Below are 13,280 nucleotides of genomic sequence, written 5' to 3'. Positions count from 1 at the left end.
ATTGTATAAATTTATATCGATTAAAACGAATACTGTTATTATAATCATCTCTTATAAAATATATTTGTAAACTATTAAAATGGATTAAAAAAAATTAAAATAGATTATATTAATATAATTAACGTATATTTTAAAAAAAAAAAAAGAAGAAAATTTGAAGAAATTAATGTCATAAATGAAATTGTATTTTTTTTTATTATTTTTATATATTGTATTGTATAAATTTATATCAATTAAAACAGATATTATTATTACAACTATCCTTTATAAAATATAATATAAAATATTATAAAATATATGAAATATTATGTGTATTTAACGCAATAGGAATATTGCTTATTTTTAAGGTGGGAGGAGTGACATTAAGCTCTCTCCCAACATCATTAAATTGAACAAAAAAGAACTTGCTGCGCTAAGCAGGTAAAACCTTTTTTTAGTCAGTAGAAGTTAAGCTTGCATCGTGCAAAGTACTAATAAAGTTTTTATATAAAAAATAAAAAAATCGTTTTTATTAAAAATTGTCACTTATATATATATATATATATGCATATATAATATATATATATATATATGTTATATATAGAATAATTTAATTTACAAAGCATTTAATAAAATAGGATTTTTTATTAAAATATATAACTCAGTTACATATGAATGTTGTTTGCAATTTCATCGCGCATAGAAATTGCATCAATATTTTGATTCTCACCAGCAACTTCTTCATAATGACAATCCTCCACGATAATTTACTTCAATCAGGTCAAGTCCATCATTCAGACATATATTATGCATTATGCATGCTACAGGTATTGTTTGAACACAGTGTTCAAGATTCAACCTAAGAACGTTATCAAAAATTTAGCGCCAACGTATTTTCAATGCACTAAATGTAACATACATTCAATAACAGTACGAGCCTGTTAACGGCTGCAATCTTTTATATGGAGTGAGAATTGTTCAGATAAAAATTCCTTATTACTGGAATAAACGGCTTGTAAATTGATTGATGTAAAGGACTTTCGGTTCGGAATTGGTCACGAAGTCGTATAGGCACAGCTATTGGTATATGTGTTCCATCAATGGCACCTAATGCACGATTAAAAATTGTAGCACCGGCTCGGTTAAATTTTGTACAAATGCCTTCAAATTCACTTTCAGCTGGATATTTAATAACCAATGATTTTAATGAAAGGAACCCTTTCAAGCACTTGTAAACAACATGCCTCACAGTATATCTCGAAATTCCAAATGAAGCTCCTGTTACACGATAGCTTGCACCCAGTGGCGACGCGTGCCCTATCTGGAAGGGTGTGCGGCCCTTCTAGAATGTTGTTTTTACATGTACCACTTAAATTAAAAATGACAAATTGATATATATAAAATGTTTTATTAATAATAACTATATTACATTAAGCAACAATATATTCACAAAATAACATTTAATAATTCATTAACAAAATAACATAAAACATAATAACATAAGAATTAATAATTTATATATAAGTTTAATATTATATCAGTATGGAATAAACACAACTTTTCACATATTTCTTATAACATCAAACCAACTTTTTTCAAACACAAGAGTTTGTACTTAGAACCATATATGTTTATGCAGTGTTCAAACAAAATCGAACACACTTGCAACGTATAAATGTGCGGCAGCTACTCCGCACACAAAGTGGATATTATTCGCTGAGCTAAAAAGGGTGAGATGAAATTTGAAACAAATATAGGGTGATGTGAGCTGCAAACTTTAGCCTCACATTTAACCGCTTCGGCAAGTCAACATGTTGAATTGTTATATATGCAGTTGATATTCTAATAGAACAGAAAATTACTCTCATACAATTCTCAATCTCTATTTCTCATATTTTAAGCAAGAGCACACGCACATTATTTTGTTCATTCTACATTTGTGCACACTTATGACAGAAATTTATGAATGCAATTGCATAAAGGGGAAAAAAGCAAATTAATTGAGTTTTCATAGACAATTATATAATTATTTTTGCTAAAACTTTAATCTTTAAAAATATATATATGAAAATGTAACATGAATTCTCGATGTAAAAATATTTAATAAATTTATATATATTATTTTACAATTTGCAAATTATGTTAGGGTGTGGCCGCACACCTCCGCACCGTAGAGTAGTCGTCACTGCTTGCACCACAGCCAAGTCAATATAAAAATACAGTAATAATAAATCGGTCACTCATGGATCACTTTAGAAACCTTGCACCGTAATTGAAAACTCTTTTCAATGCTATTACTGTAAGCCTTAAATGTTTTTTTATTATCGAATTATCCTTTTTTACAACAGCTCTAAATATTTCAGAGGGATGTCCTCTTTGGAATAAAAGCTCGCGCCAAATAGTCAAACTGATAATTTATGTTATTTACTGAAATTATTTTAGAATTACCTTTGGATATTCTGCTAAGAATCTCTCTTTCAATGTATTATGATGATTATATATTTCCCTTAATTCGCAAAATTGCGTAAATAAAAATGCTTCATCAATTTCTACGTTTACCGCTATCGCAGATTATGTAAACAAAATACTGAAATAAAAAAACATATTCACAGCTGATATAAGCTGTCAAAATGTAACTCGCACACTTTTTTGGGCTAAATGGCTAAATGTGTGCAGTGCAACAAATCCCAAGAACGGTCCTATTTGGTTTAGCATCAACTTAGCCTAACTCGCACACGTCCTTAATGTGAAAAATATAAGGAAGGAATTTTATAAAATTACTACCCCTGCAATAGGAATGACGATTGGTGGCATGTGGTGTTATGCTGTCCATAATAGCGTAAAATATATACAGGAAATCAAGGGTTTGGAGGAACCTGTAGGATCAAACCAAAATGTGTGATCAACGTTGGAGTCAATTCTTTGCAAGTACTAAACACTTTAATCCAGTACTTATGTTGATTCTATCAAACAAGAAAACCACTGAGTTCTTGAACCCAGAGATTTCAACGATTATCCAAATTATCGTAATCACTGAACACTTAAATCCAGTGTTAAGGCGCTTATGAGACATAAATTTAGCACTTGAACTAAATTTACAAAGTTAATAGAATAAAGAAATGAATCAATAACGAATGTGGTTTCGCATTAATTGAATTGTCAAAAATTGAATTGTGCTTTTTATTTAAAAATTAATAATCAATTACAACAAATAAATTAACTAAAATAACCTTGAACATGCCCGCCAAACAATGAACTTGTTACAAACTGCAAGAGTGCATTTTCTTGCAGACGAAATTTGACGCTTTTGTTTGCTCATGAAAACATGACGTGTTTTTGGGCATTGCATTGACAAAATTATTTTTTACAACAAAATATATTTTAAATGAAATTATTACAACATAAAATAATATAAATAAATTATTCATACAAAATAATACAAACAAATTATTCATACATAGTAATATAATATAATATTTAACATTCTCCCCAGCGTTGAACGACCGTTCAACAATATAAACCTCTAGCTATCAGGTAGTCAGTCCGACTATATGTCGACGACGAAATCTCGCGACTGTCGATGTGGCATGGGTATAGGTGTCGAGCGGGTAGCGTAATGTTGACAGTGTACTGTTGCCGCTGTAAGCATCTGATGTCTTCATAGGGGATTGTAGCCTTAATTCTGAGATTTTACCAAGACTAATGTATGAATATCTTGTGCTTGCAATTATTTGTTGTCCTTGCACGGAAACGAAGTTGTGTTTAAGCAAGCAGTCTAGGTCGATCGTTGATAAGCCTGAACCTTTTAGATTTAGTGGTATGATTTCCTTATTACATACTGCAGTTGCTCGTGAAGATGTTGATGTCGCATAAATCCATTGATTTTTGTTATTCAATGGAATCCAGGTCAGAGTGTTGATAGTGTGTTTCAACCGACAGTTTGGTATTGTATTGTTGTTGAATAGGTTGATCTCACACGCACGTACTTCGGAACCAAAATTGTATCGTATGCGGACGTTGGCACAAAGAAATTCCCCTTCCTTTATGGTCTCACAAAGACTTAAATCGGATTTCATAAAAGGAAAATATTGATCATGATGCGTATTAATAGCCAAAATAGAACTGAATGAGTCAATTACTGCCATGGAGTCATTTAACCAATTCGGGACTGGAATTAATTGAAACAATTCAAATCGCTCATGTTCAATCAAGGGTAATGTTATACTAAAAATTGAATGCTGCTGTGTGATTCCACTTTTAACCATGTAACGGCCAAAATTTTGTCAACCAAAAATTTCATCGTTACAATGCCGTGGATATAGCTGCCTACAAAACTCACCGCAATCCTCTGCCACCAACAACATAACTTGACAAACTCTGAAATTATATGAAATAAAATTTGATATGGTGTAAACTAATATATTGAAAGAATATTATACACACCTTGAACTATCCTTTTAAATATTTATGTTGCTGGAACTTTATTTAATATGAAATAATTTTAAATTAATTTTAAAATAATTTCTCACTGTCACTTAAATAAACACGTTGACCGGCACAACACTTTATTGAAAAAAAAAATAAATAAGATCGAAAGAAGATATTAATAAAGAGACCTGTCAAACTAAAAAAGCTTTTGTGCAAAGGTGTGGAACTAAAGCAAAGCTTAGTCGAGAACAAATCCTAACTTCTATATAAATAAGAGATAGAATTCGCTGTAAAGCGGGATTTTCACTGGTGCATTGCAGTGGGATCAGCTAATGAGCTTTGATCAACGGTCGTTGAACTTTAACGTAGCTACAGCTGATACCGTTGACCGTTGACGATATAAAAGTGCGAGCACCAGGAAGAAGCCTTCTTGTTGTTCGGTTCTAAGCAGTGACATAGCTTTATTTGATGACTATCGAGTTCGACAGCGAAGGTGAGCAAGTGATGACTGGATTTTTTTTTGAAAATTATTTAAGTGTAATTGACGGTGACCAACTTAGCTAATAAAATTTCAAAATTTTGAATATAAAAGAAAACTTAAATATTTTTACAAACTGTTTAAAATATAAAAACTAACTACATTGAATTAAAAAAAATTGTTAAAGAAAATTACATAAATGCAAGTATTAAAATAAACTAAATTGTACAAAAGAATAATAAATTGTACAAACTAAGCTAATAAAAAAATCTGGATTTTGAATCTAAAACAAAACTTAAATATTTTTACCAACTGTTTAAAACATAAAATTTAAATACATTGAACTAAAAACTTGTTAAAAGAAAATTACTTAAATGTAAGTATTAAAATAAATTAAATTGTACAAACTAAGCTAACAAAAATTCTAGATTTTGAATATAAAAGACAACTTAAATACTTTTACAAACTGTTTAAAAATATAAAAATTAAATACATTGAATATAAAATTGTTAAAAGAAAATTACTTGAATACAAGCATTAAAATAAATTAAATTGTACAAAAGAATTTAAATGTCAATGATAGTTACAGAACTTAAAATATCGTTTGTAAATTAGTGAAAATTAAATTGTAATAAAGAGATTTTTTTTTAAGAAATAAAAAATACAAAAGAGAACAAATACCATTTAACACGGTGGAAAAATTACTTATATAAAAGAAATATGATTTAAAATTAAATACATTGATTATAATTTTTGTTGGTTCGCAATATTTCGTGTGCAAAGACGCTTGACTGTTAACTCCCACAGATACAAGTGAATATTCATAAGCGGCAAGTGGTTTTAACAGTAACCTAACGTCTCCGACCCCTGGACGCTTTAACAGTGTACAGGGAAGGGCGTGTTGTCTACGACCTACAATACAACACACGTAGCTTTAACAGTCACGTGTGATTGTATTATATCGTGTCGAGTATCGAGAGGGGTTCAGCTGAATAGAACGATTTAGATTACCTCCAATTCAGTCCTTCAGAGTTCAACGGAAGTGACAGGGTAAAAAATAAAACAAATTTCTTGTGAGGGCCTTGGACAAGGCTGAGCTATCCCAGCTCTAAACGAACCGCCAGAAAAGGTTCATTACATCCTTCATAAGTCTGTAAAGGGATATTAGCTCATCTTCTGGCATCGGTAATTCTAATGATGGTTTATTTATTGACAAGCTTTATGTAGCGACGTTATTCCTGTGTTTAGAGTTGATGATTCCGTCCAATAAAGACTTAAGTCGTAATAAACTAATAAATTCCATTCAGTAGTTGATATGGCAGCTATGTCCAGATTTTCAAAGTGAATACCCAATTTCGACCTAAACCTTTTATTATCAATTGGAGATCCTATTACTATTGGCAATATCAGTAATAGTGTGAGTAATACAGAACAGTATAAATTGGTCGGCAGTTTTCTACGTTTTGTCTTGGGCTCTTCATACGACTCTTTTTTATCTTCAACAATTACGTTGTCAGGAGGTATTTCGTGATCAGCTTCAGCCAATGTTGGTTGATCATCTGTATTAACAGGCAGTACAGCTATTCGATGAATTGGGCGTTTAAAAATGCCTGTCGATGTTTTAACGTCAGCTACTCGGATACGTCCATCTGTACCCTTGTACACATGTACAATTCGTCCCAAGGGCTGAGACGTTGTCTTCTTTGATTATAACCATGACTCCTAACTGTATGTTAGCAGATTGTGTTTTCCATTTGTTGCGTTGTTGCAGTTCCATCAAATATTCGTTAGGCCAGCGTTTCCAGAAATTATGTTTTAACTGGAAACTAGGTTCCAACGTGACAATAGCGTGTGTTTTCTGGTTTTGGTCGGCTGTCCACTTGAGTTGTAAGAGCTTCTCCAATTAATAAGTGTCCTGGAGTTAATGCTATCAAATCAGTTGGATCATTAGACATTGGAGTCAATGGTCGTGAATTTAATATCGCTTCAATTTCCACCACCACTGTTTCGAGTTCTTCATACGTCAATGATGCTGTTGAAACGCTGCGTAGTAACAAATATTTTGCGGACTTCACGGATGCTTCCCATAAACCGCCAAAGTGTGAAGCCCTTGGTGGAACAAAATGAGAGTTTATTCCTGTAGTACTGCAAGCAGAGATTATTGCTTCTTGCCCTTCATTGGAATAAATGCTTTCCTCTAATTCTACTAACTGGTTTTTGGCGCATGGATGTACCGCCTTTGTGGCGAAACAACAAAAGACAGCAATATATGCCTTTGTTGGCTTTTTGCCCCTCACCTTGTAGTAGATCCAAAATAGTCCGCAATAGTCTACCCCAGCATTAATGAAGGGTCTTGCAGGAGTTATTCTTGATTCTGGTAGATTCCCCATAATTTGTTGGCATAGTTGCGGACGTGCTTTGTTGCATCGAATGCATCGCTGAACCGTTGCTCGGGCTGTTGATTTACCTTTAATCGGCCAAAACCGTTGCCATACTATACTCAATAGTGCCTGCGGGCCACAATGCTTGTTTTCTTCGTAGACCATCACGAATAATAATTTCGCCAATGGATCATTGTATGGGATCAGCATTGGGTGTTTAGAATCGTATGGTAATGATGAGGCTTCTAAGCGTCCTCCTGCTCTAAGAACATTTGCATTATCTATGAGATAAACTGCTGATTGAACTAGATTTATCAATATGGCCTTGTTTCTTCAGTTGTTTGATTTCTTCATGAAAATCATTACCCTGAATGTGACATATTATAGTGATTAATGCTGCTTCGAATTCGTTAGCACTAGGTGCTATATGTTATGTATGGCACGTGACTCCTTTGATATTCTTGTGTTGTTAATGAATCTAAGAACATATGCTACTATCCTTGGTAACGTCTTGAAAGAATTCTTGTGCTGAATTCTGTATATTAAATCTGCGTCATTGCATTGAGTTGCTACAGCATAACCTTTTTCTTCTCCAGATCAACTGGAACTTGTAATGATGATGAAAACATTGGTGGCCATACTTCTTGTCTTCCATGCAGAAAGAACGGTTATTAAAATCAAAGTGCACATGTTGACAATGCCTTTGCTGAAAATCCTCTTGATAACACATCAGCTGGGTTGTCCTTTAACCTAACATTAACCAACCAATTGTTTGAATTCTTGCCACGCTGTTAGCTACAAATGTTTGAAATGATGAGGACTGTGAATTCATCCAAGACAAAATAATTTCTGAATCAGTCCACAAAAATACTGGCTGGTCCTTTTCCTGAAGATCACTTTTGACTCTTGCTGAAAGTTCCGCTGCTAGGACTGCCACACATAACTCTAGTCGCGGTAATGTTTGTTTTCTGAGTGGTGCTACTCTTGACTTTGCACATAATAGTCGCATTATTATTCTACCGTCCTTTAAAATTGCTCTGACATATGCTGCAGCACCAAACGCCTTTTCAGATGCATCAGCAAAAATGTGTAGCTGTGTTGATGAGGGTACCTTGCCTCTGAAGATATGTCTTGCCACTTGAAGGTTTTCAAGAGTACTTATGTTTTCTCTAAATGTTGACCATGTTGTACGAAGATCTGTAGGAAGTGGTTCATCCCAAGATAATTTCAACTGCCATAAGTGTTGTATGAAAATCTTTGCTCTGACTATTACTGGAGCTAATAAACCAAGTGGGTCCAACAGTCTAGCTAAATCAGAACTAACGACTCTCTTCGTGATTATTCTTTCAGTAACCATTTTGACCTTAATTCCAAATAAATCCGCCTTGGGCAACCAAAATAATCCCAGCGTTTTGATTGACTCGTCATTATCATTAGTAAAATCTAGATTTACCTATTGATCATCTTGAGAAATGTTTTTCAAAAGTTGAGGATGGTTTGCGCTCCATTTCCGTAGATAAAAATGATGCTTCTTCAAAATATGGATTAGTTGTCTTTGAGCTTCAATAGCCGTAATTAAACTATCTGATCCACCGAACCCATCGCCAACGTAGAAATTGTCACATAGGATTTGAGCTCCTAATGGATAATTCACCTTATTTTCAAATGCTATCTTTTGCAGACATCTTGTTGCTAGGTAAGGAGCTGCTCGAGTCCCATATGTAATTGTGTTTAGCTGATAATAACGAATCGTTGAATTTGGACTGCTTCTGCAAATGAGAAGTTGATAGCGCCGATCTTCAGGATTTATCAAAACTTGACGATACATTTTCTCGATATCTGTGTGAACAAACCGTGGTCGCCTAAAACGAAGCGAAATTGAAAAGAGTTCACTTTGAACTGTCGGTCCGTTATACATTAAATCATTCAACGAGTGTCCAGATGTAGTTTTAGCTGATGCGTCAAACACCACTCGAAGTTTAGTAGTTGTACTATCTGGTTTTAGTACACAATGATGAGAAATGAAATATGTTGGAGTCAACATGGAATCCAGGTTTACTTCAGTCATGTAACCCAATCGCTCATACTCTTCCATAAACACATCATTTTTTGCTAGTCGTCGTTCAAGACTGATAAACCTTCTCCAAGCTGTTTCTTGAGATTCTCCTAACGTCAATGAGTTTTCCAGAAACGGCAACCTTACCACAAAACGTCCTTCTTTATTTGTACGAACGTTCTGAACACAATTAGATTCGCAAAATTTTTTTTCTTTGGATAATGTCCTTTCTGTTGTATTCACCTCATCCATTCGCCATAATCGTTCAATTGCATCTTCTAACGATGAATTATTATCAACAGCCTCCACCCCACCGCCAAAAACTGCACATAAAACTTTTGATGTATCTGTATTTGAAGCAACCATGCCACTGACAATCCAGCCAAGTGTAGAATTTTGCAAGACTGGATCCCCAGTAGCAAGCGTGATTTTACCCTTTTTTAACAGACTGAAATAGAACTCCGCACCGAGTAAAATATCAATTTTCCCTTGTTGGAAGAATGTTGGATCTGCTAAATGAATGCTGTTCGGGACCTTCCATTTGGAAATATCGTAGCTGGAACTTGGTTGAGGAGGAACTATGTTTGAAAGCACAAACGCTTCGACTTCTGTGGTGAACCTCGAGTTAAGGGATTGAAATTTGATGTTAACTCGCTGCGTTGAATTTTTATGCACCTTTCCTATACCTTCTATGTACAATAACGATTTTGATATATTGAGGCTTTTGACAAGACGCTCAGAGACTATGTTCACTTGCGAACCAGAGTCTAGTAATGCTCGGACTTCACTTGTATTTCCATTAGCTGCAGTTATTTTGACTCTTGCAGTTGGCAAAAAACATATTCACGATGACCTGTGGATGTGTTTGCTGTCGCTGTGGTAACTGCAGTATTGTACCCACTTGAAGTAGGTTGAATATTTTGTTCTGTTTGATTGTTAACTTCCAAATGTAGCAACGTGTTATGATTTCTATTACATTTGGTACAACTTCTTGATAAACATTTGTTTACCACATGATCATTTTTGAAACAGTTGAAACAGAGCTGTTGGTTTTTCACCCAATCCAATCGTTGAGATGGCGAAAATTGCAGGAATTTACGGCAATGGTACAGTGGGCGCCTGTCTACATTGCACAGTTTGCAATTGTTGTTTCCTTTGGGAATTGTTACAGCCGACGAAAATGATCTATTTCGGTCTGCTTTAGTTTTTATGGCCACTTTATCTTTATGTTCTACAACTTCCATCAGTTGATATTGTAGCTCTAAACAAGCTAAAAACTCTTGCATGTTTGTATCTCTTTTGGTTTTGCCAGAGATTGCTCATATCTAATAAGCATCTTCCGATCGAGTATTTTTATCAGTACCTGTAACAAAATTGGGTCCCAAAAAGTTGTTTGAACGCCAAGATTGTTCAGTGCTAATAGACACTCTTTCGTTGTGTCGTGTAAATTTTTAACCGCTGCTACGGTTGATGTGCCTGATGGCCCATCACTGACTGATGGCTGCTGAAATGACTGATTAATTTTTCAGCTTCACCAGTCACATGTGATTTCAAATACCACATTTTTTGAGCAGCTGGTAGTGGCTGTTTGTCTACCATTTGTGTAAACAAGTCAAAAAATTGCCTCCATTTTAAGTAATTCCCATTAAAACTTGGGATTGTTACCTTTGGAAATGGCAGTGAGGATCGCATATTTGTTTCTGCTACTGCTGCTAGTTTGTTTTGTAGTTGATCCAATTTTATGGACAGCTCTATCAAACATTGTTGTACCGAATCCTCAATTTGGTAATATTCATCTTGGTTAAATCCTGACGTTAGTGGATTTTCCAAACTTTCTCACAGTTCATCATGCAAACAACCCAGTTGGTTCCATTGTTGCATGATCGTGTTTGGAGTTTTTGCCAAATGTGCTACGAATGCCGAAACTTAACTGCTGAATGTTGATTGTTGACTGCTGCTAGTCCAGTGCTGCTCTCCGTTTCACGGGGTCACCAAAAATGTACGATCAAACCAAAATATGTGATCAACGTTGGAATCAACTATTTGCAAGTACTGAACACTTTAATCTAGTACTTATGTTGACTCTATCAAAAAAGAAAACCACTGAATACTTGAACTCAGAGATTTCGACGATTGTCCTAATTAACCTAGTCACTGAACACTTAAATCCAGTGAATAGGCACTTATGAGACGTAAATTTAGCACTTGAACTAAATTTACAAAGTTAATAGAATAAAGAAATGAATCAATAACGAATGTGGCTTCGCATCAATTGAATTGTCAAAAATTGAATTGTGCCTTTTATTTAAAAATTAATAATCAATTACAACAAATAAATTAACTAAAATAACCTTGATCATGCATGCCAAACAATGAACTTGTTACAAACTGCAAGAGTGCATTTTCTTGCAGACGAAATTTGTCGCTTTTGTTTATATGTACAAACAAAAGCGTATGACGTATTTTGGGCATTGCATTGACAAAGTTATTTTTTACAATAAAATGTATTTCAACCAAATTATTAAGACAAACAAATTATTTAATACAATATAAACAATTATTAAAAGTAAATTAATACAAACAAATAAATTTATACAATTTATTTACAATTCATAATATTTAACATCATATGTTGAAATATGTTAAGCAGTGCACACAACTAAACTTAAAACTATTTTTGTCATGCCTGTTTGTTAATCATTCAATTTGTAGTAATCAATATTTTAAAGGATTACACTGAAATTTTTCGAAGCCTATAGAGTTTTAAAGTTTATTGTGCGCAACATTGCGTTATTTCATTGCATGTGTTTTAATTTAAAAGCAAATAATCAATGCTGCAGGCCATTTCCACTAATCGCTATCGCTATAACTATAATCTCTTCGCTAAAATTCTTAAATAAGCGATTCGTTTATTTTAGGAGAATAAGCGATCATGTGATTCTGCTAACACAATCTCTTCACTAAATTTATCCGGCGATGTAGATAATGCAGAAATGCATTGAAATGTCAAAATAAAAACAAAAATTGTGAACAAATATCAGCTGTTGGAAATATAATTTAAATTTGAAATTTAAAAGCAGATACTGCAGCAAAAAATATTTAGACGTTGTGAAATTTAAATTAAAATTAAATCAATATAACCTTGGTATGTGGATTAGTTGAATAATGGACTATTTAATAAGAAAGATTTTTTTTTCTGGTGATATAAGAGATTCACAGAATCATTTACGTTTCAAAAGTAAATGTTTGCGAAATTCTGATGAGCGTTTTTTTGAAATATTTCGTCTTTCGAAATATTTATGTAAAATTTTTATGGCGGAAATAACTCCGTACATGAAATTTCGAGGGACATACGCTTACTTGTTGCTTTGCGGTTTTTTTGGTCGAGATAAGTTGATGTTTAATAATTGCAAAAAAAGTGAATCCATTGTTTTAATTTATGGGATGTTATCAGCGTTCTGTGGACCAAAGCTTTTTATTAAATGTTTGTTGCGTTTTGTTTTTAAGTCCACGAATTCCATTATAAATATCTGATAATTAAATAATAAATAAAATATATTAAATAATGTATGTGTAAATTTATTTATTTCACTGTTTCATATGCAATTCGTTTATTTTTGGTGCAGTTTCAAAAATTAAAAATAAAATATGAAAAATAAAATACATGCCTTTACATTTGCTGAATACCAAACACACATTCACTACAATACTGCCACAAAATTTTCGTAATATTAATAATTATTTTTTTTAATTTTAAGTTTAAATGCAAGTTTATTTCTATTACAATAAATTAATTAATTAATAATTATGAATATATACTAAATACGTACAAAATTATTGCTCAATTTGTTTAAAAAATAATATTTTCACTTTTAGCGACAGTAAAAACCTAACCGCCAAAAACAATCAAATTAGAAGAAATTTTAGTCGTTTTTAAAGAAATTTAGCGATTGCCAAT

General features: G+C 33.1%; 2 protein-coding genes across 2 annotated transcripts; both read right to left on the bottom strand.

Moving 5' to 3' along the window:
- Window positions 1–3,509: 3,509 nt before the first annotated feature.
- LOC119666081 lies at window positions 3,510–4,244 on the bottom strand. The gene has a single exon (XM_038075356.1). It carries the CDS (start codon window positions 4,242–4,244, stop codon window positions 3,510–3,512), a length of 735 nt encoding a protein of 244 aa, XP_037931284.1.
- A 4,475-nt stretch (window positions 4,245–8,719) lies between these two features.
- LOC119666080 lies at window positions 8,720–10,608 on the bottom strand. Its single transcript, XM_038075354.1, has 2 exons — window positions 10,170–10,608; window positions 8,720–10,125 (listed from the first exon to the last, which is right to left on the bottom strand). The coding sequence occupies exons 1-2, from the start codon at window positions 10,606–10,608 to the stop codon at window positions 8,720–8,722; spliced, it is 1,845 nt and encodes a 614-aa protein (XP_037931282.1).
- Between the last annotated feature and the right edge of the window lie 2,672 nt (window positions 10,609–13,280).

Source organism: Teleopsis dalmanni, chromosome 1 (genome assembly GCF_002237135.1).
Source record: "Teleopsis dalmanni isolate 2A chromosome 1, ASM223713v2, whole genome shotgun sequence".
Lineage (NCBI taxonomy): Eukaryota > Metazoa > Arthropoda > Insecta > Diptera > Diopsidae > Teleopsis > Teleopsis dalmanni.
This window is presented reverse-complemented; position numbering and strand designations above follow the sequence as displayed.

What these genes read in the sequence shown, in the direction of transcription:
- LOC119666081 (XM_038075356.1), bottom strand. Translation starts at nt 4,244, where the DNA reads ATGGTTAAAAGTGGAATCACACAGCAGCATTCAATTTTTAGTATAACA.
- LOC119666080 (XM_038075354.1), bottom strand. Translation starts at nt 10,608, where the DNA reads ATGCAAGAGTTTTTAGCTTGTTTAGAGCTACAATATCAACTGATGGAA. An exon ending in AAACACATCCACAGGTCATC is followed by an intron (nt 10,126 to 10,169) that starts GTGAATATGTTT and finishes AAATAACTGCAG; the next exon opens with CTAATGGAAATACAAGTGAA.